Here is an 18,115-nt window from a genome sequence, read left to right as displayed (position 1 = left end):
TGCAGTCTGTGTGACCTTGGCCAAGTTAGCTAACATCTCTGTGTGCCAGTTTCTAGTAAATTGGGAAACACTAATAGCATTTCCCTCAAAGTTATTTAGAATTAAATAAGTGAATATGGTTAACACATGCAAAGTATTTTGAATAGTGGCATGCTGTAAGTTCTCAATATATGTTAATTTTTTGGATTACTTTTTAAAGATAATTACGCAAGTGGATGGCAGAGATCTTCCTTTGAAGGTGTTCTTAAGTCTCTTGCTGTGCCTGGCATGGTGCTTTCCACAGTGAGTAACAGGACCAGTGGAGGAAGAGTTTGTTTTAAGGTCAGAATGTATCTCAGGCCCCCTCAGAGCCTACTGTGTTCACCAGAGAGTCTCTAGTCTCATTTTGGTATCTTCTTGAGGAAAGACAAATGAATGCTCAATGCCTTCTACTGTTTGTGTGAGACATATGCTTTAATTTCCAAGAAACAATTCCCAAGGTTATCCCATTAAAAACATCCTTTGCCTCAAAGAGAAGTGACAAGACTCACCTTGATTTTTCAGTGGTAAAGGCATAGTTTCCCTGAGTTTGCTTAAAAGGTTTTTCATTTCTCGCATGTCTCTGTAAAATTGATAAAAAGACAGAATAATCAGCTGTAAATTTTCAAAAGGAAATCTCAAACAATCTGTTCTATGAGACAACTGAAGGATGAGAGTCTGTGTCTAATTGCACTAGCTCTAGTTTCCAGTAGGCAAATATTGAATTTATTTTGCTTTTACAAGAAAAAAAATCTGAGATAGGTTGGCTCAGGAAAAAATGAGAGCTACTCTGCCAAACATTTCTACAGGGCATTCTCCTGCAGAAGCCCTTGTCTCTGCCTCCAGTAGAACCTGGCTAAGATCAGAAAAGAGCCATTGGTCATGAGGACAGTGCTTTAGATTTACAGAGAGGCCAAGTATGTACAACCGGAACAACAGGGTTACCCAGAGCAAACTTGAGGCTGGGTGATGGTGCTATCAAGACTTTATGGTCAGAGGACTATAGTGGCTGTGTACGTTCACTTGCTGTTATTTGCTTATTTGTTAAAATTTGTATAAATTTAAGGAGTACAGGTGTAGTTTTGTTACTTTGACATATTGCATAGTGGTAAAGTCTATGCCTTTAGGGCATCCATCACCCCAATAATGTACATTTTACCCACTGAGTATTTTCTCATCCCCTACACCTTCCCACCCTTCTGAGTCTCTGATGTCTATCATTCCACATCCCATGTCCATGTGTACCCACCATTTAGCTCCCACTTGTAAGTGAGAACATGCGCTATTTGGTTTTCTAAGTTGTTTCACGAAGACAATGGCCTCCAATTCCATCTTCTGCTTGGTTTTAATAGTCTCTTGTTACCATGATTGGAATTCAGTATAACTCAGGTATTAAGCATTCACCAGGGCTAACACTTATTATATTGACTTGGAATAATGAGAGAGTAACAAATTCTAAAACTTCCAGAGAAGAACTCCTTACAATGGATGAAACAGAAAGGGGCGCAGTATGGGAACAAGAGGGAAAATAGCCCTACCTGGGGACAGCTGGACCTTCCTCTAGCACTGACCATCCTTCCACACTTCCTGACTTCAGCACACAGCATGCAATGCCACTGCATACATCAAATATCTTCCCTCATCTCAGAGCACACATGGTCATAAAACCCCAGAACTGTAAAGCAGGAAGCCATCTTAGGAGGCTTCTAGTCTAAGGTAGGGGAGAACCGATCTTTTGAAACCCTTGGGACAATGGTCTCTATACACGTCTAGGTAGTTGTGTATTGGAGAAAGTGCTCTTGAAACCCCAGGACATAGTGGCAGCTTTCATTTAAAATAGCCAGGAACATAATTTGGTACAAAAAGCAGATGTATCTTTTAATGAACTGAGGATAGGCAAGCACTGGTAGGCACCATGGGTTTAGGAAAGTTTTGTGGGGGAAGATCATCCTAAAGTTGAAGAAATTCTATCCACTTATTTTTCTTCTGTTATCTGAGGAAAGACAGTCACCATTTAATTTTAGGTATGAAACCTCTCAGTCCACTTCACAAAACACCCCTGTTCTGTTGAGCATGGTTTGAGGACCATTTTCTTAGGGTAATTCTGAAGACCTCATGGGAGCTCCTTTTCAAGTATTGACTGATAGGTGAAGAGGAACTCAAGTCTCTGTAATAATTGATTGGAAAAGGAAAGGAAAGCAACCTTGAGGATCTGCAGAAATATGCCTGTAAAAACATTCCAAATCCACTCCCATGGGTGTGAGGTGTGAGGAAGTGTCTGTGGTCTGCATGCTGATCAAGTGAGAGAGGAGGGCGGGAGAAAGGAAGCGGGGCCCCATCTCCACAAGTGCAAGGCACAGTCTGTTTTCATGTAAGATCTCAAGGACAGATGGAATGGGTGAGAAAGGGCTAGGAATGCAACATGGGGATTGAGGCAAGGTCTCCTCTAATAAAGCACCAGTTCTCAACCTTGGTGGCTGCAGAGGAGAATCACCTTAAGCCCAGGTCTCAGCCCAAGAGAGCCTGATTCAGCTGGCTTATAGTGGGGCCCAGCCATCAGTATTTAAAAAATTCCCTCCTGATGACTTAACTGTGCAACCTAGTTTGAGACCCATGATCTCTCAAGGCAGGCAGCTGGGGAGAACGGAGTTAGCCACATCCTGGACCAGGTCCACTGTGTCTACCCCCATCTCCTTTGACCAGAATCTGGGCTTTCAGGCTAAACGGAAACATTGCCAACGTTGTGGGCCATAACTATCCTACTGTTAACTGCCATTCCTTCTTATAAGCTTATAAGGCTTGAATATAGCTGCTGTCTAAGGTTTGCAAAGGAAATGGCTTCACTGATGGTTTATGCCCTGATATGGCATTTCAGCAGATATTTTTTTCCCTGGGAACAGAGCTAAGAATTTTCTATTTTATAAATTAAGATAAATCACTCCCTCATCATTTGTCTATAGTGCTATCAAACTGTGCCAAACAGCTTTATTGTTTGAATTGTTGCATTTCCAAGCTTATACAAAATCCAAGTTTTATTAATAGCGCATAATTACCACATGCTCCAATTTTCTATAAACACAGAAATTCGGTAATTAGCTTTAGAATTATGTTACAATCTGAAAGTAGAACCACAATGGCTATAAATGCCATTGTGTGTTACATTTCTAAAAATAAAAAAAAAATAAAATGTTCATTATGTTGTCAGTGACTCAACCTCATACACACAGAACACTCAGTGGAATTGCCCAGTATTCATTCAGCTACTTGGTGCCAGCTCTGGGGACATTAGTAGCAAAGGGCACAGATATCAGTGTAAAGGCAAATAAACAAGAGGCTTATCTTTCTGCCTCACAGAATGTCATTTTTAGCATCTAGATGGGACATGGTATTTATTATAATAACATTATTATTACTCCTTTTTCCTAAATAAAATAAAATCACTGTAGAGTCTCTTCTTGTCAAGAAAGAAACTGCCTCTCTAGAAGTGAGCTACTGAAGTTAAGAAAATGCATTAACTTGCTTTGACCACTGAGGGGCCATCAGCCACCTTATGGAGAGAAAGAGAAGGGGGCCCTGGGAGAAGCCCTTTGGGAACTGGACAGAATGCTCAGCCCCCAAATGGCAGCTAAGCAGGCTGTTCCATATACCTGAAACCCGAGACTTTACTGGAGGCATCTTTGTGTAATTTTGGATTTTCTCCCTTAAACAAATGAGAATTTTGGGCACCAGCCCAGTAGGTGAACTATGACAGCATGTAGACTTTCTCCCCTCCAAGGCAGCACACTGTTCTCATTTTCCACGGAGATGCAATGTGTTAGAGTGGGAGAAGCAGAGGCCTGGGAGCCTGTGCCTACTGTGGGTGCTGCTAGTGTTCTTCTGCAGCATTTGGACTGCTTACCCTCTCTTGTCTTAGTTTTCTTGTCTGCAGATTAGGCAGTCTCCAGGGTCCCTGCCAGCACTATGCTCCTCTGGCAGACCAAAGAAAGCTCTGTTTCTGAATCTGAACTAGAAAACCTCATCTCTCTGTGGCCCCTAAGAACATTAACGGGAGGAGGATTGGCAGTCTATTCAGGGTAACTTACCACTTACCTTTCAGTGTTCTCAATGTCTGTGGAAACCTGCCAGGAATGTTGCTGACTATCTATGGGGGATGATGAGGAGTCTTCTAGGGCAGGTGTTTCAGCACTCTCCTCAATTTTGCAATCCAAACTCTTGGTTCCCCCACCAGGTTCCTTTCCTAAGGGAGGGAGGGTGTTGGTAAAGATAAGAGAAATAAGAAATCATAAATGCAGGCTCTATATGCAGGATGTCAGTGCAAAGGTTGGTTATGCTTTGAGTCAAATGTTCCATTAACCCTAATAGCTTTCTGAGTAATAAAATAATTAGATATATGCATGTATGAGTGTGTGTGTTTGTGTGTATAGCATGTTTTCACAATGTTCCGGGAAAGACAGCTTGAGGTCAATGGAACCTTAAGATCAAGATAAAATTAAAGCCCCTGTCTTTGATAGAGTATTGGTGTTTTATAACGCATTCTTAGTAAATTAGATTAAGTTAGCTCAGGAGGAGGGATTTAGCTTGTGAAACCTACTGGCTTTTGGTGCAGGTAAAAGGGCCGGGAGCAGGTGACACCCAGCAGAAAGAATGAGAGCTCCTGCTGTTTTCTCTGATTCTAGACACCAGCCCTCTCAGCATGCAGCAGGGATCATGCAGCTGCCTTCCAATTCCTTGGCTCTCCAGCCTCCTCCAACACATCCTTCTATGAGGAGAGAGCCCGACCTTGATCCAGACTTACACCACTAAGACCATAAAGCACCATCAACTCAAATGTGAACACCATGTACTAGGTAGCCGTCCACAGCAATGCACTGCCTACCCACGAAGACTTGTCTTTACCATGATTGATCTCAAGTGAATAAATCAGTACTTTCTGGAAACAAATCTCCAAACTGGTTCAGCCATAAATTTATATGAAATTAAATGGGAGGTTATGGTGTATGGCCTAGGCATAATCTCTTAATGTCTTTTATTCTTTCTTGAAAATTTGTGCCTCCACAGAGGGGTATCCTGGTACCATGGAAATGATCAATGAGGCCTGGAACTGGGTTTTAAACCTGGCTTAGTCATGTGTTCATTCATTCACTCACTCATTCATTCATTTATTTACAAATATATCTTGAGTGTCAGCTACAAGCAAAGGGATTGCTGCTAGAGATATGAAGGTGAAAGAAAACTCCAGCATTGTAAGTCTCATGGAGCTTACAGTGCTGGAGTTAAACAATGAAAACATTATACAAATAATTACAAAGCTGTTGTATAACATTATGTAGTCTGGAAAACAGGATAGCTATTATATATAGTGTTTTTGCCTCCTTTATCCAGTTTTACTTTTAACATGTAGATATAACTCCAGACTAGTTAAGTGATTGTTACAGCCTTTATCATTGAATATTCATAAGGTAGTGGCTACATCACCTTATCTTTTAGCTCAGTTTCCCTAATCCTACTGTGATTGCTTTGCATTAACAAGAAAACTAATAAAAAACAAAACCTACAAACTTGTGAAGAGGATGCCTGGTCATGGTAAAATCTAACAGGAAGTTTTTTCCTTGGATTTCTGCTGGAGGGAAGTAGCAAAAATCTCATCCCTGAAGTTTCTAACCCATGTGGTAACAATACAAGGAGAAAGAGCGAAGCAATTTAATTGGTTGTATGCCTTTCACCAACCTACAGTAGAAATCGACCTCTGAACATTCAGCCAGAGCACATGCACACATTTACTGATGAGAAACTTTGATCTTTTCCTGTGTACTTTATGCACATTGATCCTGGGTGATGGGACTTGCCTGAGGAATTGTTTCTCCAATTTTATGGTATGCTCTTGGGGGGAAATTAATTAAGCACATAATTTAGCACATTACCATTTCACAGTTGGAGGGTATTGACCTCTTAAAAGCATTTGCATTTTGCCTCTTGGCAGAGTGCAGCAAGTGCAGTCAGTCTACCAGCCATGTATCTCTAGGCAGGGTCAGCCTTAGGATGTGAGTCTGAGCAGGGGTAGGTGAGATGAGGGGAAGCGGCAAAATGAGGGCTCCCCCAAAAACAGGTCTCTGCTTTTCAAAACCTGAAGGCTTCTATTACACTCCTGTGTATTGGAAATGTCTTGGTGAATGGAGTATGGTTTGAGCATCAGAGAGGGGGAGGGGAAGAAGATTCATCAGAATTCTCTGGCTTATGGGCTTTGTCTAGCTTTGGGGCCATATTATTCCCTGTCCTGAGGTCCAGACTATAGATCCTGAAGCTTTTATTCCAATGAGGAAAAGGGAGGACACCAGGAAATGTGATGTTCCTTGTTGGAGTCCTCTCTCCACCTCCCTCATATTACACCTTTTACATGCAAAGCCGTAAATGGAATTTGGTTGACAACACCTTTGATTCTACTTAATACCTGTGATTATTCTGCTACTTACAAGACAAATGCCCTTCCATAACTTTTTCAAACTAAAACATCATTTTAAAGATTTCAAAGATCTTGAAACAGCGCTTGTAAAGGCAGGTAATAACCGACTTTACCTATTTTTGGTGACGTTTAGGTCTAACTCTGCTGATGTAGCTGAACCAGAATGGAAACCATGAATGTTGGCCTTCACTTTAGGGCTTTCTGTCAGCTTACAAAATCCCTGCAGAAGTTTGATATAGTATCTTCTTTAGCTAACATGTCTTAAAAGACAGAAAATATCAATATGAATTTAAGGGGTTTTCAATTCCAGAATGTATGTGATGTCAAGTTTACTCTGCAAGTGAATTATAATTGCTCTCATTTACCTATAGTACCGACTTTATGCTAGGATTCTTCTCCATGACGTGACATGTTGCCTTCTTAGAAAAGTCCACTATCAGAAATGATCTTGCTTATGTATTTGCTTACTAGTTTATTGTTTGCCATCCCCAGTCCCACACTCATCTCTCATCTCCAAACTTCATAGGTAAACTCTGTAAGGCCAATAATTTTATCTGTTTTCTTCAATTCTATAAGCCTACTACCGAAGACCAAGGCTTACGCATAGTAGTATCTCAATAGATACACAGCATTAAAAAATGTAATTATACTATATATGTTGTTATACAACTTACTTTGCTACTGTAGTCAGGCTTAGAGATGTTTTCCTGTTAGTGCATTTTAATTTATGGAATGCTTTCTAATGGATGGGCAGTATTCCATAATAAGGAAGCTAGGTTGTAATTGTTCTCTTTTTCCACAATATGTCAATATTTATGTAAAACAGATACTTTGAGGCAGAATATTGAGACAAAGTATATGTATGCACCTTTTAAAATTTAATATATATTGCCAAATTGGCCTCTGAAAAGGCTATGCTAATTTATACTTTACATCCACCAGTGGTAATCCAGGGGGCCCATTTCCCCACCCCTTTCCTAGCACTTCATATTATCAACATTTAATGTTTGCTAATTTAATGGGGAGAAATAGAATCTCATTGCCCTTTTGTTTTTAGTTTTCATTTCCTTTATTACTACTGAGGTTAAACTTCTTTTCTTTTTTTTGTTTTCTACTTTCTTTTTAAAAAAACTTTTAAGTTCAGGGGTATAGGTGCAGGTTTGTTACGCAGGTAAGCATTTATTTTCCTATTTTAATTGACTACTTGTGTTTCTTCCTTACATTTTCTATTTGTATCATTTGCCCATTTAAACAATGGGTTGAGTTTCTTATTGATTTGTAGGGGTTCTCTTCATAGAACGGACATTGAACATTTGCTATATATACTGCTTATATCTTTTACTCTATTACGTCTTTGAATTTTGTTTATAATGTATTTTGTGAAAAGTTAAATTTGTATAGTCAAAGCTGTTCATCTTTTATGTCTTTTGGTATTATGCCTTGACTATATTTTCTTCTAATACTCGCACAGTTTTGAAATATTCAGTTCTATAATTTACTTTTATATATGGTATGATATAATAATCTAAATTTTTACCTCAAATGAAGAGCCAATTGCCCCAATAGCATCTAGTGACTTTTCTATTGACTTTGCTCTTTCTAATATATTAAGTTCCCATATAAATGTGGATTTATTTCTGGATATACTATTTTATTTTATATTTATTTGTTTATCCTGTGGCAGTTCCATGATATTTTAATTATTATGTTTTTAGTATTCAGTACAGAAAGTTCTCCTTCATTGTACTTTTCCCACTGACATTTTTGAATTTTGAAATTTTTGAATCCACTGCAAATGAAACTATAAATTACTATCATGTAAGACTTTGACCTTTATTAAAGCATGAATCATTGATTACTTTTTAAGTGTTGTCTAGGTTTAATGGTTTATTTAAAATTATTTCTTTTTATGTTAATTTTGATAATTCATTTGTCCTAGAAAATAATCCACTGAATACATTTTTAATAGTATAAAGTTGAATGCAGTTTTCTCTTGGAACAGTTTCATACCCTAATGCTATTTATTTATGACTCCTGATTTCTTTGAATACCACTTTTTCTTGGATTTCAAACATGTCTTCCTCTTTTTTGAATTCAGTTTTCATTTTTGGGAGCATATCCTTGACTAATTGTTTCAGAGGAGATCTGTGGAATGCTAAATTCATTAGTTTTTACATGACCACAAATACATTTTCTTCTCTCTCTCTCTCTCTCTCCCTCTTGGTGCTTACACTTAGATTCTAGTTGGCTGGCTATATAAATTCATGTTCAAACTAAGTTTTTCTAATAACTGGTATGACTCTGTTCTCTTCTCTTTTATCTGTACCTAGGGATGCACCAATGTTTTTAAACTTTGATTAAATATGATTCAATATAATTTGATTCTATACTATTATTTAATGTATTGTCTATATTTAAATTTCCCCAATGGTGTCAATAAATACTTTATCATTTCTCTTTAAATTGAGGGATACATTTAAGGACTATGCACTGCATTTACTTGTTGTGTTTTTTTATTTTTCTTTTTTTTGAGACAGGGTCTCATTCTGTTGCCCAGGCTAGAGTGCAGTGATGATAACAGCTCACTGCAGCCTTGAACTCCTGGGCTTATGTGATCCTCTCTCCTTAGCCTCCCAATAGCTGGGACTATAGGAATACAACACCATGCCTGGCTAATTTGTTTTTATTTTTTGTAGAGATGGGGTCTTACTATGTTGCCCAAACTGATCCTGACCTCAAGCACTTCTCCCACCTCAACCTCCCAAAGTGCTGGAATTACAGGCATAGCCACTGTGCATGGCCTGTCATGTTTCTTTATTTTCTTTTAATCTAGAACAGCATCCTTGCCTTTTTCATTTTTACTGTCATGAATATTTTTGAATGAAGAGTTCAGGTCAATTGTTTTACATAGTGTCCTTCCACTTGGATTTGTCTGATGGGTCCCACATGCCTAGATTCAGAATAAACATTTTTTGGCAAGAATATTATAAGGGTGATACTGTGTCCTTAGTGCATCACACCAGAAAGAACGTGAGTCAGTTTGTCTTATTCATGATGCTAATTATTATCAATTGTTTGTTTAATGTGGTTTCTGTCAGCTTGTACAAGGTGCACAGTAGATGCACCCCTTTTTCCCTCTGTAACTTTTTTTTTTTTTTTTTGAGACAGAGTCTGTCTCTGTTGCCCAGTCTGAAGTGCAATGTTGTGATCTCAGCTCACTGCAACCTCTGTGTCCCAGGTTCAAGCAATTCTTGTGTCTCACCCACCCAAGTAGCTGGGATTACAGGTGTGTGGCACCATGCCTGGAAAATTTTTTGTATTTGTGGGAGAAACATGATTTGGCCATGTTGGCTATGCTGGTCTGAACTCCTGGCCCTAAGTGATCCGCCCACCTTGGCCTTCCAAAGTGCTGGGATTATAGGTATGAGCCACCGTACCCACCTATCCCTCAGTAACTATTAAGTAATCTACCAAATGATTCATTGAGATAGTCTAATATTTTAACTTTAGATATTTCTTTGTTTTTTTTAGGGTTGGGGAATTGTTTTCTATTTTTCTTGATTACTGATTTCTCTCAATTCTCTCTGTTCTTTCAGAACTGCTATTTTATATTGGAGTCTCTGGCTCAATCTTTCCCATTTTTTAAATATTCTCCATACTCAAATGATCTTTTGGGCTGAATTCTGGGAGAATACCTTGACTTCATCTTTCAGTTCACCATTTTAGGCTCTCAGTATTTCCATTATAATAATGTTAAGAACTGTGAAAGGTCTGAGATTTTACCTTACTTGCAAATTAGCCTATTGTAGTTTCATGGATACTGGAAGAAGACATGAGATTTCTCGGTCAGATACAAAGGTAGTTTATTACTCACAGAAAGCAGTAGCCAGAGGATTAGCATTTGTGCTGGTTTTTTGAGTCCTAATTCCCACAGTGAGGAGCAAAAGGGCCAAACAGTACCTGCACACACAGTGGGCTGCGTGACAGGAGGGCAGAACCCTGAGCTCAGGGATTCTGTGTCTTTTATAAGCGTGTCTGCCCTTTGCTGAAGAGGGAAACATTTTCACTGTACTGAATAGTAAGTATGCCTTGCTCTGGAAGAAACACTGTCTCTGTTTTCCAAGGCATTTCCTAAATAAACATCCTTGAGAAGATAGGGTAAAACAAAGGGCAGTCAGTGCCCCAGTTTGCAAGTGGTGCAGAATGTGAGAGACGAGTGGAGAACTGTCTCCCAACACTAATTAACCCATCTATTTTTATTTGATTGATCACATTTTTACTTCCAACAAATCTGGCTGCTTCCTTTATGTTGCAGACAAAAATTGTTTTAAGAATATGCAGACTCATAAATCTCTTTGCATATATTGATCACATATATTTTAAATTTTTTATCACTTTTAAAATGTGTTCTTCAAGTGTTAGTCATTTATTGTATTTGGTATCTCCTTTTTACAGTGTTTGTTTTTCTTAAAAACCTTGTCATTCCTGAATGTCTATTCAAATTTGTTTTTCAGGACCTCTGTCTGTCTGTTAATAACAGTGTCCTCCTTCTGGTGATGATGGAGAAGGGGCAGGGTGTGTGGCTGGACAATATGTGTCAAAAGCATTTCTTATGGGTGTGAGGGTTTCCCATCTCCAGTGGATACCTGGGTACCCTGCCTGTTTTTGGCCCTGTGCCTGCTCTAAGTTTCCTGTTTACCACTCCTATTCCGGTGAGATATACTGAGCAATTTAGTCTGGAAAAAGCACTGCAGTCATGTGCTCACTGTCTTTTTCTTCTGCAGCTGTCCTTGTGGAGGCTCAGATTTATTTTATACTCTTTTCTGCTTTGCTGCCCAGTCCTGACCCTCACACAAGATGTCCTCCTGGGGCAAGCACTGATGGTCTGTGCTGCTCAGTGTGGGGTAGCCCAGCTTTTCCATAATGCGATTTTGAACATGAAATTTCCTGACAGCAGTTCCAGCAATCTTTCCCATGATTTGTATTTGTTGACTCTGAGTTTGAAGAATCTCTGGAATTGATCTCATTTTCACAGAAAATTTCTCCTGCTTGAATTTCTTCTTGAGTTTCTTATCTGCTAGGGGGTTTCCTCTGTTTTATTTTCATCAATCTAATCCCAATTGCTTTCTAGCTTTGACAGATTCCTCAAAATTTCTAGTTTGTTGAAGTCATCCTTCCTTGTTTTTCAAGGTTGTGGGAGACTGTTTTGTGTTTGTCATCCTCTATTTTCTTTTCCTCTTACTATTAGAGCTATGGCCAATGGACTCTGATCAGGCGTGATGTATGCCTCTTCCAGACTGGCCCCTGAAAGTCCTCCTATAGGATCCCCCAGGTTTTCCTTGTTTTCCCCTTGACCATTTGATGAATGCAGAGAATGGAAACAGCAACACTGCTCACTCTACCCAGCTCTGGCATTGGACTATGCCATTGGTGAATAATGAGATTTGCTCTAATCCATTGAGATTTGGTGTTATCTCATACAATAGTTACCCTGCCCTGACAAATACAGGAACTAATATGGATTTATTCCTTTCATTACATGTTTTTCCATTATTTCAGTGGATTTTCACCAGGAAGGAAAACATATGCATAAGTTCAGCCCAACATCTCTGGATAAACTTTTCCTCTAATTATACTCTCCTTCTTTTGACAATAGACACAGAATTAAAGCAATTCATTCATTTATTCAATAACCATTAATTGAAACTTTACTCTGCTTGAGGCACTCTGCTAAGTGCTAGGGATACAAAAGTGAACATACTCATGGTGATCAAAGTCTAGAGAGGACAATAGGAAAGAAACCAGGCAATCAACTCGCAATGTAATGTGTGCCATTATTAGAGTCATGGAAATGCTTGAGGGACACATTGAGTGGGCATTGGTCAGGCTTGGAGGGTCAGGAAAATCTTTCTGAAGAAAGTTATGGCCTTCATATGTTATCTAAGTTGTGACCCAAAGAAAGTATAGGGATGGGCCAAGTGAAAGGGACAGGGGTAGGGTGAGGTAGGATGGGTCATATGTCCAAGGCAGAGGACAAAACTGGAAGGAACTTGCAAGTTGATGTTCCTCAAAGTAGTTCAAGATGATTCAAGTGGATAGGGCAGGGTATAAGGGCAGGTGAGGTGGGGATTACTGGTGAGATATGAGACTGGAGAGGTTTTCAGGGTCAGTTCACAGATATTCTTCTGAGCCACATTACGGAGTCAGCAGAGCCATCCAAACCTGGAAAGTGGCCAATTTGAGTTCTTCATCCCCAGCATCACCCCCTTTGACAGGTTATCCTCAGAATTCAGTACTTGTTTTCACATATCAGGTGGGCTCCTTGCCCTCTTCCTGGAAAAGAGGTCAACATGTGTTTCCAAATGGTGACTTCAAGTCAAAGTTTTGCTTTGCCCAAGGGAGTTGTTGTACATTTAAAATCATTTCTTATTATGAAATGAAAAACTCTGTCCCCTGAAAAATCAATTTCAGGCCTCAGTGAACAAATATTTGCTCAGGAGGGGATGGGGTAGGGGAGGAAGATAACCCTTAGAGTACCTTAAAATCGTACATGCTGGTTACATCACTGTTTAGAACTAGGACATGAAAAACTTGGCCACTTTCCTTAGAGTCTTGAAAAGCTTTTAGCCTTCAGCTCCTTGGGGATTTCTATGTATTTTTAGCTTGTTTATGGATAATATAATAGGCATGTTTGAGGAAAATTTAAGGGAAACCACCCATGAAGCACATAACAAATTGAAAGGCTGGTTATTCTTATATTCGTGAGAAATTGCCGGTCATTCACGAGAAACAAAAACACATCTGACTGTGGGGCAGTGTCAAGGGTGCAATAGAGCACTCTCAGCTTTAGGAGTCCTTGGCACAGGCACCAGAGGAGTGGGCTGGGAGTCCTTTATCACACCCACTCTAGAGACCTCTTTCCTTCTCATCTCTTATTTCTCTCATCTTTTCTCCTCCACTTGTGTTTTCCCCATTCCTCTTTTCTTTCCCCCTTCCATTCCTTCTTGCTTTCCTGCCTGTCTTCAGTTTGCCAGTGACAATGGGAGGCACTGCCATAGTATCTTTTTGGATGTCCTTAGTTTGGTCTCTATTGTCCAGTAAAGTAAATTTATCCATTTGAGTAAATGTCTCCAGGAATCAAAACAAAATAAACCAGTCTTCTCTGGGATAATACTGTATCAGTGCCCTATCACTTCCTTGGTGGCAGGAGTAAATTTCCTACATCCTTTGTGCTCCTGACACATTCCTGCACACTATGCACAGAACAGGCTTGCAGGGCAGTTTTCATACTGACTGAATGTGAACAACAAAATGAACATGGCTTATATCAGATTCATGAATGCTTATGAATCCAAATAGTTATACTAACTCTCATGCATTTTCATAACTGCTAGGTGCTTGTTAACACCATGCACTGTGAAAAGGACTGGGGAAATGTAGGCTGTTTTTTAAATAATCCACTTTTACTCTCTTGTGTTTCTAAAAAGCATGGAACTTAAATAGAAATAAATTATATTAATTCAGTTAGTCATTTACCCATATGAAAAAGTAGTTTCAAAGGTTTTTCCACACTATGGTAAGAAGATATTCTTAGGGTCGTAAAACACATGGCAAAAAATAATAATTATACCATACCCGGAGCTCCATGCTTCCCATGCACTGGGAGATAAACATTTTCCAATTCAGAAGAGATACAAAACTATCCCCTTCTCCTCCTGCCCTTTGGCCTCCTCTGCGCTCCTTGTGGCACTGCTGTCCCATCATGGCCCCCAGAGTAGCAGCCTTCATGGTAGTGCCAAGTAGCTGTGTAAGAAGCACAGAGCCCCCTTGGAACACAGGAGGAGAGCAAACAATAGAAGATACATTCAAAGGATATCCTTATGGGGCTCTGACTGCTCCCTTTCCAGCCCCTAACACAGTGAGAGCAGCACAGTGTCTAAGATGTATTCACACTATAGTTAATTAATTCAGACTTTTCCATACTGGGTGTCATGGCTAACTTGTATGCCTTTTGGATCACATAAATGTTTCATTTTATTTATTTACTTTTACTGTACATAATAGTTTCTTAGAATTAAACTTTTTCACCCATGGTAATATATTTTGTAAATAAGATGATATATGGAGTTAAAATTCTCTCCAGTCTTGAAAGTACCTCTCCGAACTAAGTGTTATTTTGGTAAGAAACTAAATACACAATGTATTTTAGCTATTAAGCATGGTTTTGAAATAGGCTCACTAATCATTAAATAAGACAAAATTCAGCTAACTGTGCTACTCTCCTTTATTTCTCCACTTGATATGTCCTCCTGCCCTTCTCCAATGTAGCTTAGTAAGAATGGTCTAGTGCAGTGGAACAACCACAAACTTTGTAGTGAGACAAATGTGCTATGTGGCCTCAGGCAACTTACCTCATTGAGCTTTGAGTTCCTCATGTGTAAAATGGGGAAAATATACTTGAGGATAAAATGAGATGATATGTATAATGCACCTGGCGAGTAGAAGGTACACAGTAAGTGGAAGCTATGATCATTGCTATTATCCTATTCTTCAGCCAACATCTACATTGACTAAAGGTGACAAATAATGTCCTACTCACTGGTATGTGAAGACCTGGAGAGAGAGTAGAAGAAGGCTTTAGATTACCCTTGGGTTTCAGAAGTAAGTTATGTTTATATTCTTCAAACACGACATGCCTGTTCTGGTCATTTGTAACACGAATGTTCATGAAATTGTTTCCTTCTTGTCCTTCAGGTCTCAGGTTAAATTTTATCTCCTTAGAGAACTTTGATCACCCCTTCCAAAGTAGCTACCCAGTCACTTTCTATTACATCATCATCCATTCTATTTCAATTATTTTCATTGCACTTATTAGTATTTGGAACTTTTAGAAAAGTTGTTTATTTCTGTTCTTTCTTTCCCACTCCTCTCTTTCTTCTCCCCCCACCCCCACCTCTGCTCTGTCTGTCTCTCTTTCTCCTCTCTCCCTTTGCCTTAGAATATATATTTCATAAGAAACAGAAACCTCTTCAGTCTTTCACCCATGCTGGAGTGCAGTGGCATCATCGTGGCTCACTGCAACCTCTGCCTCCTGGGCTCAAGAAGTTCTCCTGCCTCAGCATCCTGAGTAGGTGGGATTACAGGCACCCGCCACCACACCTGGCTAATTTTTGTATTTTTACTAGAGACGGGGGTTTCACCACGTTGGACAGGCTGGTCTGGAACTCCTGACCTCAAGGGATCTGCCTGCCTCGGCCTCCTAAAGTACTGTGATTACAGGAGTGAGCCACTGCGCCTGGCCTACCTCTTCAGTCTTAATCATTGCAGTCTCTTACCACTCAGAACAGTGCCTTACATATGATAGATAATAAATATTTCTTCAAATAATGAACACATGTTTCCACTTAGAATTTGAATCATGTCTAAGATTTATTCAGCTTTATTTCTTCTAATCCACTGTTCTATTTTAGTATCAATTGCCTCATTCCATTAGGAAATAAGGCAGATATATTCTATTTCTGTCTTTATGTTCCTGGCTTCTTTTGTTGAAGTGTGGATCGTCTCCTTTACATTTCTTAATATGATGCTGAATACATTGGAGTTTTTACTGCTCATATTTTATTCTTGTCTTGAGTTCATCCTGTATTTTGCTGGAAGATGGCTCATTAATTTCTCATTCGTGCATCTTTAGCTCTTAGCTCCCAGCAGATTCTGAATTGAGATTTTTCAACTTTTAACATTTCTCTATTATTTCCCTTTTGTGATTACATCTCTTCTGCATATTTTTATCTCTGTATTTACCATGGTAGCACATTTTAGGGGAAAGAACCCATCTTATCTTTGGGAGAGGAAGGGAGGATGGTATACCCTCAAACGGCCTGGGGACAATTTTGCAGTAAGCTATGGCAGAGAGAACAAGCAGAGTCAAAGGGGACCACTAACAGAGCAAGGTAAAATGAGAACAAAGATAGAAAGGGCAGGTTTACACGTGGAGGGAAGCTGGACTGGAGTGTTCAAAGGGCAGGTTCACATGTGGAGGGAAGCTGGACTGGAGTGTTCTGTCATTTCTGCTCTTTTCAGAATGGGGCTGTTGCCACAACTGATTGAACGGGGAAAAGAAAGCAAGAGAGAGGAAAGCCATGGTCAAAATGGCAGGATCATTCAATTCCCTTAGAAACCTGGCTCCACTTTCTGCCAATGAAGTGAATGAAACCTGCAATCTCTTTTCATCTGGTGGCAGAAAACAGGCATTAATAGTCAATGTGATACATGGACTCAGTAATGGGAAAAGATTTCCTACCTAACTAACTGTGAAGAAGTGAGAACAACTATTTTTCACCATAAACATAGAAATTAGACTTTGTCAAGTAATGCTTCAATCTACAACTTAAAGTGTTAGAATATGAAACTACAAGATGACTAAAATTATTCCCATCTGTCACCTTCTTAAAACAAAGTTTTTCAGAACCACTCTCTACCTGATATAACTCAGTAGCGTTTATTATATGTAGATTTTACCTAACATTACTGTAATGTACTTTCATTTTGTTGGCCATAAAAAAAGAAAATCACTTTAGTAATGTTTTTCTTCATTTCTTTGGCAACAGGATCATCTTGCAAAGTAAAAAAGATTTCCAAGTAGATTGTACCAATCAGACTTATGAGACAGCAAAAATTCAGAAGCATGGTGCATGAAATAAACATGAAAATCCATTGACGATTTTGCTAAGGACTAGAAAGATAGTTATAAGTTGCTTAATTGGGAGAGAAGGAAAATCTTCATTACTAAATTCAGGCTCACTGCAGGAGCTTTAAAGTTATTTGAGGCTCGTTTTTCCCAGAAAGAAACTATATTCTTAACCCCTGCAGTGGCCTTGTGTGCCCCTTCTCTCCAAAGAGTAAACTCATGTCATGACTACTCAATACAGTAGTACAACTAAGTGAGATACACAATTCTATCTGAACTTCTGGTGGCAGCCAGGGAGGTGGATAGACATAAAAACAAATTAAATGTATAGATAAATGTGAAACAGTTTGGTTTCAGTATCTCATTCTAATCAAAAATTGACTAGAGACTCTCATATAGAGCCACATTTAGTGACTCAGTTGCAATCCCCCCTTTTTTTTTCTTGATGGAAAAGAAATGCTGAAGAAGAGGGGAATGGCAAACTTTTAGTACTCACACAGAGGGAAAATAGTGTAGCTTGCATAAGGGATTAACCAGTTTTTATTTTGTTTATATTTTGAGATGGGGTCTTGCTGTGTCACCTAGGCTGGTGTGCAGTGGTGTGATCTTGGCTTGCTACAGTCTCTGTGTCCCACCTCAAGCAATCCTCCCACCTCAGCCTCCCAAGTAGCTGGGATTACAGGTACGTACCACCACACCTGGCTAATTTTTGTATTTTTTGTAGAGACAGCGTCTCACCATGTTGCCCAGGCTGGTCTCAAATTCCTGGGCTCAAGTGATCCTCCTGCCTCAGCCTCCCAAAGTGCTAGGATTGCAGGTATGATCCACCACACCTGGCCTCCAGTTTCTACTATAGCATTACAAGAAACAAACCAGATAGAGATTCTATGCAGAAAGAGATTTCAAGTGTTACAGATTAGAATGTGAGCCATAATTCCCCTAAAACTCAG

The 18,115-nt window shown here is 39.3% G+C and overlaps 1 protein-coding gene across 2 annotated transcripts in view; it reads right to left on the bottom strand.

Annotated features, from left to right (window-relative positions):
- The window catches only part of RGS7BP (regulator of G protein signaling 7 binding protein), a 105,927-nt gene that overhangs the window by 14,514 nt on the left and 73,298 nt on the right, over window positions 1-18,115 (bottom strand). The window contains exons 4-5 of one of the 2 annotated variants that reach the window (XM_010368212.2): window positions 4,108-4,255; window positions 531-601 (exon numbers count right to left, since the gene is read on the bottom strand). In XM_010368212.2, coding sequence (XP_010366514.1) covers window positions 531-601; window positions 4,108-4,255 — 219 coding nt within the window. Of the gene's footprint in view, window positions 1-526; window positions 602-4,107; window positions 4,256-18,115 lie in introns of those variants that run through there. The other variant, XM_010368220.2, reaches the window with a different exon arrangement.

The sequence above is a fragment of the Rhinopithecus roxellana genome, chromosome 3 (genome assembly GCF_007565055.1).
Source record: "Rhinopithecus roxellana isolate Shanxi Qingling chromosome 3, ASM756505v1, whole genome shotgun sequence".
Taxonomy (NCBI): Eukaryota; Metazoa; Chordata; class Mammalia; order Primates; family Cercopithecidae; genus Rhinopithecus; species Rhinopithecus roxellana.
Note: the sequence above shows the minus strand (reverse complement) of the source record. Positions and strands in the feature narration are given on the sequence as shown.